General features: G+C 39.2%; 1 protein-coding gene across 4 annotated transcripts; it reads left to right on the top strand.

Annotated features, from left to right (window-relative positions):
• The first annotated feature begins 666 nt into the window (after nucleotides 1-666).
• On the top strand, nucleotides 667-18,158 carry LOC105277579 (ras-related protein Rab-32). Of its 4 annotated transcripts, XM_011336018.3 has the most exons (6): nucleotides 4,837-10,790; nucleotides 11,063-11,506; nucleotides 13,196-13,740; nucleotides 15,169-15,397; nucleotides 15,692-16,017; nucleotides 16,430-18,158. In XM_011336018.3, exons 1-6 carry the CDS (start codon nucleotides 10,442-10,444, stop codon nucleotides 16,541-16,543), a joined length of 2,007 nt encoding a protein of 668 aa, XP_011334320.1. In that variant the 5' UTR covers nucleotides 4,837-10,441; the 3' UTR covers nucleotides 16,544-18,158. The 4 variants fall into 4 exon arrangements, with proteins under 4 accessions (XP_011334322.1, XP_011334320.1, XP_011334321.1 ...); XM_011336020.3 differs by lacking the exons at nucleotides 4,837-10,790; nucleotides 11,063-11,506; nucleotides 13,196-13,740 and adding an exon at nucleotides 667-846; XM_011336019.3 differs by lacking the exons at nucleotides 11,063-11,506; nucleotides 13,196-13,740 and having other exon boundaries at nucleotides 4,861-7,371.
• The last annotated feature ends 39 nt before the right edge of the window (nucleotides 18,159-18,197 follow it).

The raw sequence follows: 18,197 nt of genomic DNA, 5'->3' as shown, positions 1-18,197 counted from the left end.
ACAAATGAAGTACAGATAGAAAGAAAGCCCGCTCTACAGGACTTTATATTCAAAATGGAAAAAAGTTAGAAAAGACAAATGCAAGTTTTTAACTTTTTTCCATTTTGAATATAAAGTCCTGTAGAGCGGACTTTCTTTCTATCTATACTTCATTTGTGGAAAAGGATTTTTTATTCTGCACAAGCAATAAAGAGAATTTTCGAAACTGCAATTACCATCGCTATAGTGAAAAAATAGTTCACTAGCAACTCCAGCTTCCCCTTAATGCGATTGCTACATTCCGGCACAACACAATAACTCATCGTACATATATATATATCACTAGCGGAACCGAACATACCCGAACAGCCGAAGTTACACGAAGTGCCAGTGCTCTCCCCTTACCGCTAATCTCAGCTTCCCCTCGTAAGAGGCTCCGTCTATATATTCCTACGTCAATGACGTCGATGCGTGTTATGTGGATTGTTACATAGATCAGCTAAAGCTGCTGCAGCGTCGAGTGGCGTCGTGCGCGGAGGTAACGCGAACTCCCAAGTCCCTATCGATCGATAAGTATCCGCGGTGAGGCACGACTCGTCAGATAAGAGCGAGCGAGAGAAGGGATACCACGAGTGCGAGAGCGACCGTTACGCAATTGGCGGCAGCCGCGGGGGAGGCGAGCGCGTAAAGTACGCCAGCGCACTGTAGTACACGTTTGGTATACGGCAAGATGGCCGGATGGGCCCAGCTGTGGTGATATCGGTCGTGAGACGGTCCCGCTCGCATCTGAAGAAAAAGCAGCGATACGAGTCCGTTCAACTGCAAGAGTACCGGAAAAGTCAACCGGACCGTTTCCCCCGTCAAATGGTGAGCGTTGCGGCTTCGTTTGCCCGTTTCTTTTCGATTTTTAACGATATATCGCGCGTATGCCGGCGCGCGCTTCCGATTGGCGCGCTGATTTTGAAAGACCGGGCGAGCGGCCGGCCTCGCCGCACGTAACGCGCTCGTTCGGCACACCTGTGAATCGTGCGCATTTGCGAATTGGATCTTTTCCATCTCAATGATCGCGCATTTTCAAATCGCGATCCGTTCTTTGAAAGTTACGATTTGTCCCACGACGCGACGCGCCGAAACGCTTTCAGCGCGCGATTGCATTCTGCGATCGTTCCGTTCGTATTCGGAAGTATTATACTTTTGCAAGGAAAGTTTAGTTAACTTTAATTCGTATTATTGTTTCCTGAACTGATCGGTTTTTTTTCTTTTCGTTATATTGATTTATATAGAAACTATATGGAAAGAACATTATGCCAACGGGATGAGAGATCACGAGCGGATGATCGATTGTTTGTTCGGCGCGGTGGAAGTTTTATACTTCACAATAAAATTATCGATTCATGGCGCTACGTGAAAACAAGCGGCAATCAGGGACGATGTTATTAAGACCATGTGTCTGAAATACAACGGCGAAAAGATCTCTCGCGTTTTTTGTATTGCAAAAAGATGGTACAAGCAGGCGGCAGTTTCGTCGGTGTATTGTTATTCGTGTACATTTGGCTACCGATTTGACGATTGCATGATTAACACGCTGGATTAAGTGATAAAGTTCAGCGGGCGTTATCTCAATGATTAAATGATGCGTCAATGTTTTTGATAGGAATATCCATATATCCGAAGCGTGTCCTTTGTTTGACTGAAATATGGATGGCGTTGACTCGTTAAAATCTCGATATATAAATATTGATTCTCGACGTATAAATAATTGTTCAGACTTTTCCGTGCTCGGCGAGGTGAAAACGAGAGGAAAATTCTGTTACGTTGAATATCTCTTGTTATCCTGCAAGTATGATTCCCAACACATGTTTGATTATCTATCTTGTTAGGAAGAAGAGTGGAAACGCTTACTTTCGCCTGTGATTATCAAGGGAAAATTTATCGTGGCAATGCGCGTCGCACCGATAATCTCCGTAGAAGTTCGGTTTATCTAATCTGCTGGAGATTGTCACCAAACCGCTGAGACAGTAATACAAAGATTCGGTTGTGATCTGTGCTCGCAAAAAAAATTAAAAAATGGATCTCTGCCAAGGAGCTTCCTCGGATCTAGGAAGGACGCGCATTACTAATCGCATAGAATATGTCTATTGTGAACTATTTTCGCGATAGCATTGTCTATTGTTCTTTCTTCGCAGATATAATTATTTTTCTACGATGAATTGTACAGGAATCAATACGTATAAATACGTATATATATGAATAAAATAAATAATCGTTAGTGAGAGATAGTTATTTGTTAATTTAATATTAATTTAATTCACCGTTGTACTTTCAGAAATATTATCAGTATATTCGATAAATGTTCGCCGCTCCTATCAAACTTTTGCAATTTGTTAAGTAACGATGCCGCAATTTCAATATTGGACTCGAAGTAGTTTCTTTCTCTCTTCCTCGACTTCGTTATCCTATCTCCCCGCGCGCATTTTTCCGCACGTTCCTCGGATTAAACTTCACCACTGTGGTCGATCGAGTTTCGTTCCACGATACGACCTACGTTAGATCAGATTTGCCCAATGTAGAAGAGGGTATCTGATCGAATTATTTCTAAAAAATGTGTCACGCATGCATGCAACCCTTCGAAGGCGCAGCCATCGATTACCATAAAGTATTAAGAGTCTTCGTCGCCCGTTTTGGCACTATCACCTAAAACATGAAGATATTCTGATGATGAAATTGTATCAATCGACTATGTAAAATAATTTCGACACACATATAGAAGCAAGCATACTCTCATTATAGTCATATTTTATTCACGCGATAGATCGAGAACTCTCGAGAATACTCTTCTCTCTCTCTTGTTTGCTACATTTTAGTAAAATTATGGAAGAGAAGGTAGCTATTTTATTGCACAGTGCTTGCATTTTTGATTAAGAGTTGCGCGAAATGACTCGTGAATGATTCATTGAGATATGTATTGATGGAGCTTTGCAAATATTTTTGATGTGGTTACTTATCGTTATCGTTGCTCTAGTGTCGAAGACAGTTCGCTACTGCGCTTTCACAGCGTATATCGGTCCTGTGATTCACGTGTGATCTTGGCATCGCGATTAGATCAAGTTGCCTGTCATCTTTGAGATTGCGATCTTAATATACTTGCTAGATATTTCAGATGCATCTTTCAATATGCTTAAAAGATAAGTATATCTTGATTCGACATGCTTTAAAAATATATCTCTTTTCGCTTACTGGACAAGTTTAAGAAAAACGCGTTAAATAACGTTTGTGTTAAATATAGTTCTTAAGCAGGATGTTTGTGTAGATAGCGTTGCAATATTTCTGTGTTTGTTTCTATTTGGATATTTGTGTTAATCTTAATTAGTAATTACTTGTTCCATTTGCTCTTCTGATGAGCTCGATTTCCATGCTGCATGAACGTGCATGAAATGGCAAATTGGCATCCTTAAAACTAAAACGCTTATTGTAATCCATTGATAATCTGACGAATAAGCGCATTTGACAACGTGTAATTGTCCTTATTACGAATCTGTGTGGGTTTAAAATTTAGTCAAATATTACGTTATCATTTTGAAATAAAGATAGATGCTCCCCCTTTTTTCGAGATATTGTTTAAAAAAGAAATGATGAATTGCGCTTAATAATGACAGAAATAAATGGTTTTCTGATAGCTGTTTTTCAGGAGACTACTATTCTTCGTATCTTCTCGTAATTTTATCAGCCTTTTAGCTCGAATCATGCGTTTTTGCTTCGTAATATCGACTTCTCTCTTCTAAAACGAATTTTTATCGAGCAATTAGGCGGTCAGAGCGTGCGCGACAATTTTTATCTATATTATGTCGACGCGAGGCGCCATCCGTGTTAAAGGGATAGAAAAAGGTCACGCTGATTCTTGAAATTAAGATTATATTAAACGTTTTTTATGCAACTTTTTTTTATACTGTCTGTCTAACTCAAAGATATATGAATTATTATTTCATTCATTTAAACATTTAAAGCTTGACTTTAAATATAATTTTATAAATTTTTTATAGATGTATATTATGTCTATTTATACATTTATATTTATTTCATATACAGGGTGAGGCACCTAAAACGGGCCATCTGAATATCTTGGCTGTTATTCGTGATAGAAAAAAATGTGTCAGACCAAACTTGCATGGTTTCGAGGGACACATAATTTGTTGTAAATAGTTTTTTATTAGGTGGACGCGTAGAGGTCATATGAAGGTCAACTTCGTTTTTTTAAATGGTATGATATGCTTTTTTACGTACCATCTAGTAGAGCGTTTGAAGATGCGCACATTGATCTACGGGTCAAAATCATGCAAGGTCACTGAAGGCCAACTGCAAGGGAAAATAATTTACTTTATATTGCCTAATAGAGTTCTCTGCTATTGAAAATACCGTAAATTCAGAAATGAAAAAGTTCTAGACCTTAGAAATTTTTTCTTTTTCCGCGAAGTTCTGAGTTGTTGATATCATTATTTTTTATATTGCCTAGAGTTCTCTGCTATTGAAAATACCGTAAACTCAAAAATGAAAAAGTTCTAGCACTTAGAAATTTTAGTCTTCAGTGACCTTGAATGATTTTGACCCGTAGATCAATGTGCGCATCTTCAAACGCTCTACTAGATGGTACGTAAAAAAAACATATCATACCATTTAAAAAAACGAAGTTGACCTTCATATAATCTACGCGTCCACCTAATAAAAAACTATTTAGAACAAATTATGTGTCCCTCGAAACCATGCAAGTTTGGTCTGACACATTTTTTTCTATCACCAATAACAGCCGAGATATTCAGATGGCCTGCTTTAGGTGCCTCACCCTGTATATAAATTACATCTGCATTTATAATGAGCAATTTATAATGTGTAATGTGGGTAGCGATAGATGTAAGTTTTTGGCAGATATCATTATTGCCAGTAATAAAGATTAAACATATCGAAGTCAGAGTACAAACCAACAATTTAATCAAATTCATGTAATGTTTTAAGATTGCAGTGTCATTCATTTCGCTCATTCCGGAACAATCCGGATTGATCTTAAATTTAATCATTGAAATTCATCTCAGCAATTTTCTACATTTTAGTTCTTGTACGGGAATACGTCACGCATAAAAATTATATTACCATGTGTAGCGCTATGGTTAGTAATTCGTTCAATCATGTCTGAAGAAAGTAGCAACCGCAACTTCTTCAATGAAAACAATCATATCGGTCTCTTGGCGCCAGCCAGGAAGACATGCGAAATATTGTATAACGTTTATCTCGTTCTTATTCCACGTTATCGTATTGCATTCATTTGTACTCATCTAAATGGAGATCGTATCGTTTCTAATTCCGACTGACGTAACATAACGCATGACTTCCATCCATTTTAAGTATAGATATCGTTTGACATCGTCTTATTTCCTCTTTTCCACGATTTGTATCCGCGTTTGTTTATCTATCGCATTGGTTCATCTATCTGGGCTATCGAATTGGTTCATCTTCGGTGGCGCATAATTAACAGCGTTCACTGAAGTGTATCGTATCTGTTTATCAAAATGATGAGGGCAAGCAGAACCTTCGATTGAATAGAGTAGAATATCAATCGTAATTAATAATAATTGTAAATGTTGTTTAGGATATCCAATATCAATTTATACCTTGTCGCGGGTGTATTATATTTCTGCCTCGAGATATATTAGAAACGGCTGTCGAAGGACGACGATCAGTGCGTAATCGGTACCGCAAGATCGGTGTAACTCGAGTTTACAGCGAAAGAATACCGGTGACAAAACCGCGGGCGTATTCCAAACTAGTTTCTAGTTCGATGTAAACAGGTTCAACCACGTTTGCACATTGTTATTCTCGTCGTACGATCGTTTTGATCCCGCCTAGCGCGTTTCCCTTCCACTTCAGAACAAGAAGTTACAACGAAAACACTCTTATTGACGCAATTTTGACGTTCTTGATGAAGAATGGCGAAACTCGGTATTTTCTGTGATAAAGTAACCGGTGATAGCTGGTGATGATTATTTTTAACTTGCGCAGTAAACCATTCAGGCTGACAAATTTTCTCGTCTTAGCGGCTGATACAGATACAGCTTGCTTGACTGATGCAATGATCTTTCACTGTGACAGCGGTGACAAATTACACAAATTCTGTATATTTTATAACAATCAATAACGTTGAATAAATTAATTAAATGCATAAAAGGTATTAAACTAATTAAAAGAATGAAGTTAAACAAACAAAGTTATGAATGACAATCAATAACGCTCAATATAAATTAATTAAATACATAAACATTATTAAACTAATTAAAAGAATGAAATTAAACAAACAAATGAACGCGGTTCTAAAGTTCTATATAATAATTATAATAAGTATAATGACGCAATATAATAATGATGCAAATCTGCATCTGACATCAATTAATATCGGTTTCGAAAGGAGTATTTCTGTTCGAACGAATAAAATCACGATTAGCGCGCTATTTCTAGACGCGCGTGTCTAGAGTAATAGGAAATTCGCATTGGCTAAAATTTTTTAAAGTTGTTGACTTCGTGAACCATGGTCCAGCCGCGTGCGCAGCTTCCGCACGTTCCCCCTTTGTCACCCCTTTTTCTTCTTCGTCTTCCTCGTATTCCACTTTGTTGTTCGCATGTCTAAAAACGATCGTGCCTTCGAGGCGCCTAACATTTTTTGTATTCGTTCGCTCCGATAACATGGTAGACGATAACGTCCGGGCTAATCCGAACCAATAAATGCTGAGACTTTGCACTCACCCGGCGCACACTGTCTGTTACTATCGTTCCTTTACGGCCGGTTCACGAATTTCACGATCGTCGCATAAATCGGGAAATTTCGAAAAAGTTTCGATATCCGTTGAGGCGAAAACAAACGGACGCAGAAATAGAGTCCGCATAGTGTTGTCTCCGAGAAGGATTGCGATTACAAATTAGAACACGACAATGTCGATATGTATCGCGATAGCGTAGATCGAAGGACGTTTTTTCCAAGCTAATACTTTATGTTTCTGCCGTTCGTAAAATTTTGATGTTTTGTTGTCTTGCGACGGCAAGTACGTCACGTTAAAGCTCGTTAGTAATTAGACACTTGATTTATCACGAAAGGTCACACAGAGAAAAAGAAATAAAAAAATCGAGTCGCGTCTCTGGTCGATTGAGTCGGATATGTTGGACCGAAATGTGGTGCTAGTGCTGCGCACGAGGCAGGAGAGAACCGAGAGACGCTTGAGGCACAAAAAGGAGGCCAATCCACCGCCGATGGAGCCGCCCGCATTACTGTTAAACAACAATCACCTGTACCTCGACCTTAATATGAATTTTAGTGAAAATTGCAAGCAGGAGGCAGCCAGGGCGGCTAGAAAGGTGGGTGGTTCCGCATGCACGCAAGCCGCGAATTCTCGTCGCGCTTTGCGCAAGCCGCGTTTGATGAAACACTTTTACTGCCGATTGCGAATGGTGTCGCACACGCGACGGACGCATCATAATGCGTTTTCTCACGAAAACGTTGCCCCCGCGAATTCATTTCTCCGGAGTGCAAGTAGACGTAATTATCGAGAGATACTTTCTCCAACTTGCTTAGCTGGAACACCGTACTATCGCAACGAGAAAATCTGCCCTGGCGATGGGACGTTACAATTAGATTAGATGTGCAATTCGCCACTAACTACCGGAACGTCGATTTTACTCGTGATGTAATACGTTACGTCATATGGGAAGTAAGAAAAAGTCTCTTCCTATTAACATCCTGTATGTCACGTATATTGTGCACGTTACAAGACGAACTTTACTGCTTCAGAAATGACACTGTTTGAAACTTTATTTATGTTTTTGCAGTTGTAGCTTTTATTTTTCTATGTCTGTTCCTGTTTTTTGTGATATTTATGAAAGAGTCACAAGGTATTACAAAGGAAAGCTTCTCTATTTGTCTTCGCTACCAGACATTACTGTCGCGAATACAAGAACGCCATGAATACTTGAGATTGTTGACCAACAACACGTTCTACAACTTATCTTCCTTATAGGACATTCTATACCGTTAGTCTGTGTTCTATAGACTTGCTGTACAACAGCCACGTGCACTTCTTTGTACGCGTTTTGTAGCAGGAAAAGGTCTAGTAAATATATAATAATATATGTCCGTACAGTACAACAAGACATAATAATTCTAATATAACTATAGTTGTCGATGATCATCGATTTAGGAATCACGCTTGATGATCTTGGCCCTGATTGTCCATCGTTATTATACTACGAAGACACGTTCGCTCATTTCACGCACATTAACCACGAACGATATTCTTAACATTTAATTACGGATGCGAAGATATGAATCAATAATTGCAGGCAGATAATATAGCAAAGAAAATGTATCTTGTATCTCTCATCATATTCAAATGATTTGTTATTAAAATTTACATAAATATTTATTAGAATCAAACGAATTCGTTCTGTCAAAAAAGCTGCATATTCGTGCTTCTGATGTTTCTCGCAAAGCCGTTTAAATCTAAAAATGATAATTACAAGGAAAATGTAATATGCGCAGATACGTTGCGTTTGACGCAAAAGCAGACGAAATACAATACAGACGACATGCGTAATCGCACACGGCCAATTAAGATTACGAGTTGAAAAGTTCATCCTAATCTTCGCGAAGCATATTACCGCATTATTTCTTTATCCGCTTCTTGCGTATCAATGGCTGATCCATTATACTCGGCTAATTAATTGTTAGACTGACGACACAAGGACGCGACTTAACTAGAGCATCAAGTGCGTTCGCGAGGCGTGCAAATTCTATCAAACGCTTCATAATCACCCAAGATTTTTGACAAGATTTGTCTCTTTGTACTAAAAATCGAGATCAAAAGAGATTATTCTCTATCTTTCATCTTTTTGATCGAATGGAATAATCAAAGAACAAAATGGTTTTTATGATTTCGTTCACTAGTCTTGTATTACAATGAATAATATCTGTTGTTTCAACAAATGTAATAATTATATTTTACGAAGGCTTTTGCATCGTAATTCGCTCCTGTTCGTGACTTTGCGACTTGATGATAAAACTCGCAAGCACAATTTCGTTACGTAACACGCACTGCACTCTGTCGTGCGTAAGTATTCCAAATAGTTTGCTTATCATTGCGCTATCATGGAGTAGTGAAATTTACGTAATATGCCTACTGCGCGCGATGGTGTAGTCTGACATCTAAAGCAACTTGAAGAGAGCAAGTTACACTTTTATACATCACCAGGATCCACATAAATGTGCAGCGACGATATTATGCATATACATGTAGGTGTATGTATATTCGTACAACAGACAAACGTGTGCAAGCAAGAAGATACATACACTTGGTTTACGTATGTACACGTATATATGTCATGCGTACCAGACACATACATGCATGCATATATTCTGCATACATCGAGTAGAATATCAGACCAACACACGTAGTTATACGTACACTGCTCATGTAGTGGGGGATACTTGCATGCCCCACCCCCTCAGATTTTTATATCAACATTTAGTATGGCTCAGGACATCGTTGGGCTTGCCAGCTCCTTGAATCCTCCATAGTTCCAGCTTTCTATTGATATAAATATAAGTTTCCTTCATTTCTTATCATTAATTATTAACATCAATCAACATCGGTTATTACATTTTTACATTTACATTTTTTCTTTGTTTTTTGAAAAACAATATTTTCGCGCTTCGCGAAGTGAGACTTTGAAGCGCGCGTGCTGATTTAATGCCCAACGCAGTGGTATCATCAAGAGGAGTACGAGTGCTTGTTCCAGTGATGCTTAGTCAAAGGATCTTACATACAATACAAGAAGCATAAGAAGTATAAGAAGAGCAAAATACAAGAAGACATTATTTGAACGCCGTGTCTTTGGAAGCTACTACATATTCAGTCGACATTCTAATAATTGGATGATATTGTGTCCTCAGACAGATATCCTAAACTGTAGGACCAAAAAGCGAATCCTGATTGTAATCTAAATATTCGGATAATTTATAACATTTCAAACCGTCAGTCATCGCTGTCCAGTCACTCTTCGGCTCTCAGGTTTCTCCGTTACGTGAGAGCGTCATTCGCGAAGAAAAAGTCAGTGTCTAAAGAGACGAGAGGAGGAAGGAAACCGAGCCAGATTATCCGTTCGCGGCCGATCGAACCCGATGCGAGCTCTTCTAAGGTTTCCACCAGTGGCTGGGAAGCCAAGCAGTGATGCGAGAACAAAGTGAGACAGAGAAGTAGCGGGAAACGGTGGCGCGATAAAGTGTACGAACCAAGTGTGCAGATTGTTATTCCTTTCTTTCTATCCTTCTACTTTGTCCATCTGTCGTCACTTTCCATTATCATTATTCGTTTTATATCCTCTCCGACTCCTCTTCATCTTCTTCTTCTTCTTCTTCTTCGACGAAGCGATCATGAATCGCAACGAGAGCACAAACGAACGCGGCAGCTCGCCCGACACAGTGATCGCGCGTTCCTCGTCGGAGGAAGAGAAACGGAAGCCTGCTGCAGCCGATACTTCCGGTGACTACTTCACCGGAAACTACGTTACTGTGGGCGACAGCAGCTCCAGTCTCGACACCTTGACCAGCGGCAGCGGTGGCGTTGGGATCCTCTCTTCCAGTATCAGCACAGACGACAGAAAAAGAGGCAAATTCGGCGCGTTCAAGAGCAGTTTTCGCGAGGGTGGTATATTCAAGATCAAGAAGAAAGCACGTGAGACCGACACATACGTCGAGGCGGATGCGGAACAAGATGACAAAGGTTTTAATTTCAATATACTCGATGAACTCGGAATTGCGGAGAAGGAGTACAATCATTTATGTCGCGAGTCAGCTTGGAGATAAAATGATTCTTCGAAAGCAACTAGAATCGGATATTTCTTTAGATCTACTTCTTCCGGTTTAATTTTTTTTTCATTTTTTCTTGCGTCAGCTTTTAGAATGAAACGCTTTATTAGACTCTGCGCGTTTGTATCTTCAGGGATAATAGAGTCTGAATTATTTCTTCTGACTTGCGATCCTCTTCCACTTCAGAGGTATCTCGGCAGCAATCACAGCAGCTCGAGAACGAAAAGGAGCTGAAATCGGCAACTGACGTGCCCTCGGACACGACCTTAAAGAAGAAGAAAAAGAAGTCGCACTCGCTCGTGCGCAAATTGAGCTTAAACAAATTTCGCCTGTCCTCGGAACAGCAAGAGGCGCGACGTGCCCCAGAGGGTGGCGACAGCAGTCGATCACAGAGCCAGTCCTCGCAAGAATCGTCTGGTCACTCGTACAGTCCGACCAGAGCTGCCGTGAAGAAGGGGCTGGGGAATGAGGACATCCTGGAGAGGGAAAAGGAAGCGAAGGGAGAACTTAACAAACCAGAAATATTAGAGCTCGAGAAACTGTCGAAGACCGTAACCGTAGTGCAACGTAAATCACAACCGTCTTTGACCATCAAAAGCTTCACGAAAACCGATCAGCAGAATAAGCCCGGTATGAGTGCTATAATGGATAGAATCGCACTTTTTCTTTGAAATTGACGCATGACGAAAAACAAGACATTTCACAAATTGTCATCGCTTTGCTTTGATCGTACTGATACACCTTTCTCTATATATATGTAGATTTTATTAACTTTTTTATCAATTTTGATATCGTTACTTTTACGTCTCGCGTGGTGTAAAGATTTTGCTTTTCTTTTCTTTTATCCTCTTTCCTTTTACTTCATTTTGGTTTATTTATTAGGGGTGTGATTTAGTTTTGAGGGTTTTTTTGCTCAAAAACGCATGTATTTAAATATGATAATGAATGAATACCTTAATCAAAATATTTTCCTTCGTTTTCTATAACTTTTTCCCATCTTTCTGGCAAGAGATCGATTCCACCACGATAAAATCACTCTTCTTTTCAGTTCATCCATTCGTCGACGAATTTTCGCACTTCTTCCAAATTATGAAAGTGTGTATCCTCTAAAGCGTGTTGCATCCACCGGAACAAATAATAATCGCATGGAGCAATGTCCGGAGAATACGCGGGGTGCGGTAAGACTTCCCATTCGAGCTCTAATAGTGTTTCTTTCACTGATAACGCAACGTCAGGTCGAGCGTTGTCACGAAGAAGAATCACTTTCCGTCGTTTACTCGCAATTGGTGGTCGTTTTTGGTCCAATGCTTCCTTCAACTTGTACAATTGGTGTCGATAACGATCAGCCGTGACAGTCTCATGCGGATTTAACAGCTCATAGTACACTATCCCACCAAATACAGAGCATTACTTTTCAACCGTGAATATTGCGTCTCGGAGTGGATGTTGATGGTTCGCCTGGATCCACCCGTGATTTTCTGCGTTTGGGATTATCAAAATAGATCCACTTTTCATCCCCAGTAACAATCCGAGACAAAAGACTTCTTTTTTTGCCTGGCGATCAACGAAATGCAAATGTTCAACCGGTTCGCAATGGCACTTTCCGATAATTCATGTCGAACCCATTTCCCTTCTTTCTGAATTTTTCCCATTTCATGTAAATGTTTGATAACTGTTGTACGATCAACATTTAATGCTCTGGCAAGTTCTGAAGTGGATTGTGTTGCATTTTCGTGCAATAATGCTTGCAAATCTGCATTTTCAAGCTTTCTTGGTTGTCCCGAGCGTTCTTTGTCCTTCACATCAGTATGACCACTTTTAAAGCGTCTAAACCAGTATTCACACGTCTTAATTGATGGGGCAGAATCACCATAAGTTTCCACAAGAATTCTATAACCGTCAGCCGCAGTTTTCTTTTGATTAAAAAACAAAAGCAACGCATGTCGAAAATGCTAAAGAGCTTTCGGAAGTTGCATTTTTACGATGATATAAAACGACTGTTATTGCATCTATTGCTATAATGCTACTAAATGTCATGGATAATGTCAACACTGTAAGAAACAACAGTTATCGGAAACAGCTATTGGAACAAACTGACACTACAGCCATCTGTTGCAAAACCCTCAAAACTAAATCACACTCCTAATACTTTCAAGTTTTGCTATAACTTGTTTAGGACACTTTAAGATTATTTACTGCTGTAGCGAAGTGCGTGCACACCGTAGTATTACTTTGCTATTGAAAATGCTTGAAACCTTGAAATCTTGAAACCATTCAAGATTTCCCAACTGCGAATTCTCAAATTTCTTGCTTGCACAGACACCGAACAACTTCCGCAACAAGATAATGCCTCGCGTTCCGAGGCGCAATGCAGCTCGACGCTTCCGTACGCGTTGTCGAAGTGGCCGGAAATTAGCGAAACGAAATTTGTCCACGATGCCGAGGTCAGAAGAAGCAAATTGAAGACAAGATCCGAGTCGGATTCCTCGGCATCGAGATCATCGCCCGTCGAGGTGCGCCGCAAGCTGTCATTGTTGGAAGAAAAACGAGCGATATTTCAGCGTCGCTTTTTCGATTCTTCATCGAAAGATACGCAATCGGACGACACGGTGATCGCAGTTACCGTCGCCGACGATAATCCATGCACCACCGACAACAACTTTCTGGACCAGCGTGATGAGGAGAGAAAGAGAAAAGCGCGGCAGATCAGCGTGAGGACTTTCGACACGTTCTCCAGTTTGGAAGGAACCCTCCTCGAGGAAGCGCCATCGGATTACTTGGACGGTGTTGAAGAGGATTACACGGAGAGCTACAACAGAACGGACAACAATTACTCCCGATTTCACGCCGCCATGGCAGCTATGGTAGGAATTGTATATCTATGATGAACCATCTCGAGATACAGGATCAGGTTCATCGTGTACTCTATTATGGCGCTATTAACAGAAATTAGTTTCCTTTGACGCTACCCGCCTGATGTTTTGCGACATCGGACAACGTTATTGAATCGCGAATTACGACGATAAGCGTATTACGTGCATTGATACGTTGATCATGACGGAAATACGATAGCTCGGATCGAACCCCGCATTCGTAATGCTTGTAGTCGCTTATCCAGTGACGAAGCTCAATGCATTCACTACTGATACGGGAAAGAGCGAAGTTTCTCTCAAAACGATTTTTAAATAAATAAAAAAAGAATTCTTGAATTAATCAAGAAACGTTTGCAGGAAGAATGAAGGATAGAACTCGCGATGTCCACGGATATTCATTCATTCGGGAAACATTCGATCAATCGAATTGCAGACTCTGTTGTATTAGGGAGGCAAGGGAGGATTGAATGCATTAGAGACTTTACTATGCTAATCCTGACGTAGGCAGATGTTGTGATACGAGTTTGCGGTACTTTGTTGATACAGATCCGCTTTGCGTTTTCTTCGTTTTCATCTTTTCTGTCTCGTATGCTCTCGTTTGTTACGAAGTTTCGGATTACGTGGTTTTGCACGTTCGATCATAGCACGCCTACGCGTAAAAGAAAAATGTGCATTGACGAATGGAAACCGAAAATGATCGAATAAATAAGTGGAATCAAGTAGAAATAATTAATCGCGATATTTTTGAGCCAATTTATGTATTTTTATGATTTTTCCCTGTGACTAAAATAGGAATTTCAAAAGATGATCTGCGCTCTTTGAACGATCGCGATTATTCGGATCGTCAATAATACACTCATTAAGATGCAAAAGACTTATTGTTGTATTTATAGTTCTCTTGCGATCCCCCGGATCGCCCCTACTTGAAGATTACTCTCCCACGTATGAGTCAGTTAGTTCATTCCGTTCGCACGGGCTACAACAGTAAAATCATTCGCGAAGAGCGTTAGCTATTCTCATCTGAAACGTCTGCAAAACAGCGCGCGAATATGGACGTTGAATTGAAAATCTGGCGAAATTTAGAGACACTTGATCTCGGCAAGTGGAAGATACAACCGAAGCAGTGGAAGTGGCTCAAGGTTCGTGTATCGCAAATGCTTGCGTTTATAAAACATTGTGGATTTAAGTCGTGCTATGAACGTTTTTATTACAACAATAATTAATATCCACCTTTTATCCACTTTATGATTAATAAAATGTATATTTGAAAACTGCGTTATCAGGTCTGCTATTATTTCTTCGTTTATGTCAATCTACAGCCTGCGAGAATGGAGAAAAAAGAGGAGCATTGCATAGCGAGTATTATTTTTAATAGAGAAAATATTCAGATATTAATTGCATTCTCTGTTGTTGTTTCAGTCGTCGTCGAATAACACACCGAATCTCGGAGTAGGCGAGAAACGGGAGCACTTGTACAAGATATTAGTAATTGGCGAGCTCGGAGCGGGGAAAACATCTATCATCAAGCGATACGTTCATCAATTCTTCTCCCAGCATTATCGCGCAACGATTGGCGTCGATTTTGCGCTCAAAGTATTGAATTGGGATCCTCACACTATCATCAGACTGCAGCTATGGGATATCGCAGGTCAGTTATAACTCACGATGTCTTTTTCGTTTAGCAAAGAAACACAATATGCGTGTGACAGATAGATTAACATTTTAACGTTTCACGCGCAAAGATCTTGTGAACCGTTCTATATCTTGTCACCAACGTCATTTAGAAAGTACTTGAAGAATCTTTAGAAAATATTTCCAGGTTTTTAGATTATGTCTATTTAGATAATTTATATATTTAAAGTTTTGCAATTGCGCTAGATTGAATCATATTTAATCAAGTGTATTATGAATTAAATGATACAATGATCTGTTTGACACGTAGGTCAAGAAAGATTTGGGAACATGACCAGAGTGTACTACAAAGAAGCCGTAGGTGCCTTCATCGTTTTCGACGTGACAAGAAGCGCGACATTGGACGCGGTAGTAAAATGGAAACAGGACCTCGATTCCAAGGTACAGCTTCCTGACGGATCGTCGATTCCGTGCGTGTTATTGGCGAACAAATGCGATCAGCAGAAGGAAGGTCTGGTCAATTCATCCACCAAGATGGATGAATACTGCAAAGAGAAAAATTTTGCTGGCTGGTTCGAGACGTCGGCAAAGGAGAATATTAACATCGAGGAGGCAGCCAGATTCCTCGTGAACAAAGTAAGACATTTTTCATCAAATTTTTCATTGAATTTTAAAGACTTTTAAATAATAATAAATATAGAAAATAATCGATCAAATATTCGAAAATATATAATCGAGAAAAATAATTTGAGTTGTTTTAAAGAGAAAATAAATAAATACGGTATCGTATGATATCCATATTATACGACCGCTTTCTTTTACTAGACCTATCGCTTATGCATAACATATGGTGGATTTATTACTGACGTCTTTCGCGCTAGAGAAGCTCAACTTAATGCATAATTAATTAACCAGCGTAAAATTAATCGTTACGTCTTCGATGTCTGCACGTCAGACTCAAGTTGTTGCTCGTGTTGCTATATACTTCAGGATACATCTATCTTATCTCTTTCAACCGTTATACTAAATGCGTAAAATATTGCTTCAGATATTACAGAACGATCAGATGATGAAAGGTAATGGTGTCCAAGACCAAACAGATGGCGAGCGGTTTACGTTGAATCAATCGCCAACGAGCTCCAGAAAGTCCTGCAACTGCTGACGAATAGGTTCGCCGAACTCAAGTTCGAACTTTTGGTCACGACATTCCACTCGTCAATCCCAGTGTGTCTTCATGGATGCCATGAGTATCATCATGATGTCTTACGCCTTGCCATTCTTCGCAGTAGAAAACGTTTGCTTGTCTTCTCAAGTGAGAAACTATTCGACATTGTTCTTTTGAACGTAACTCGGGCCTATCAATTTCACTCGTTTGATATCTTCGAACAATTTTCTAAATAGCTTTATAAATGTACAGCATAAGGCAGCCATAGTTTAAGGATAATAGCTTAACGAAGTTTTAGATATTCCTAAAAGCAATGCTTGAAATGCATTAACGATTACGTTTTTAAAAATTACATTTCTTTTTAACATATTAATGCGCCATCGCAATGATGGAATAGCGATTCCGGAGTGACTCGAAATCGATTTTGCCTTATAGTATCGCGATATACCACGTACGTTTATAAACATATTTTATATTATTTCTATGACAATTGTATTTTATATTATGACGTGTATTTTGCATTTATATTACACTTGCAATTAAAAGTCTCGATGTTGATCATGCGAATGCGAAAAGCTTCCATTTCTGCATCTATTTAAATTTTCTCTTCATATAAAAACTTGTTTTAATTCCAATATTACCCATGTACGTGTATTCAGGTATTGAATTAATACAAGTAGATTTATACAATATCATTTATATCCCGCTCGAAACCGTGTGAGTGATTACTACTTGTAATTGTTCTCGTGCTGTTAATAGCAAGAATATTATACATTATTGTTGTACAGTAAAAATTCCTGATATTTATTGTTACTTTGTTCATACATATACGATGTGAATTTGATAAAGAGAAACATGTCATATGTTTTTAATTATCTTGTTGTTGAGCCGCCAATAACATATCCGTACTTCCACTGATTATGCATTTCCCTGTTTCTCTTACTGATTAAATTCAACTGTCGACAATGTTGTGCCTTCGTTCGCACAATCGCAGTTAATTACTCGAGGCAGCTGATTGTAATTAGAGCGTCATGTTGCGTCCAACGACCGTTTTACATAATGTACGTTTCAATAGATTTATCGATAGCGTTACAGCGTGCGGAGTAAAATCCAGGACAAAAATAAAGCAGCGAATATGAAAACTCAGGATCGTTAGCGAGCGATGCATTGTTCTCGATTCCAGAATGCAGGAGGATGCAGATGCATGCGTAATGTTCTTGATTTATGTAGGTTTACGTACGGGAGGATACGCGAATTAGCGAGTAAAGCATGTACATCGACAGAACTATGTATGTACGTATACTTTACTGTAAATAATTCTCAGATTTTACATGCTATTGACTTTTCTCACATTTTTCGAGCGACGTGCGCTCGCATGCGTTTGCACTTTTATATAATACGATTTGTATAATGCGGCGCGTATCGTTATCGCAGAGAAAATTGTAGATATATATATATTATATGTTATTGTTTGCGGATAATTATGAACTTGCTATTAATATTTAATAATAATAATAGCAACACACCCCTGTATAGTTCTCTAATTCTTTTTGTATAGAGGCAATAACATAGATGCGACGCAATATTTAATTGTATTAAATTGATTTATATCAGAACACACATGTTCTTTTTCCTCACGATATTTCATGAC

This window comes from Ooceraea biroi, chromosome 7 (genome assembly GCF_003672135.1).
Source record: "Ooceraea biroi isolate clonal line C1 chromosome 7, Obir_v5.4, whole genome shotgun sequence".
Classification (NCBI taxonomy): domain Eukaryota; kingdom Metazoa; phylum Arthropoda; class Insecta; order Hymenoptera; family Formicidae; genus Ooceraea; species Ooceraea biroi.
The sequence above is the reverse complement of the archived record's forward strand: the minus strand, read 5'-3'. Positions and strand labels throughout refer to the sequence as shown.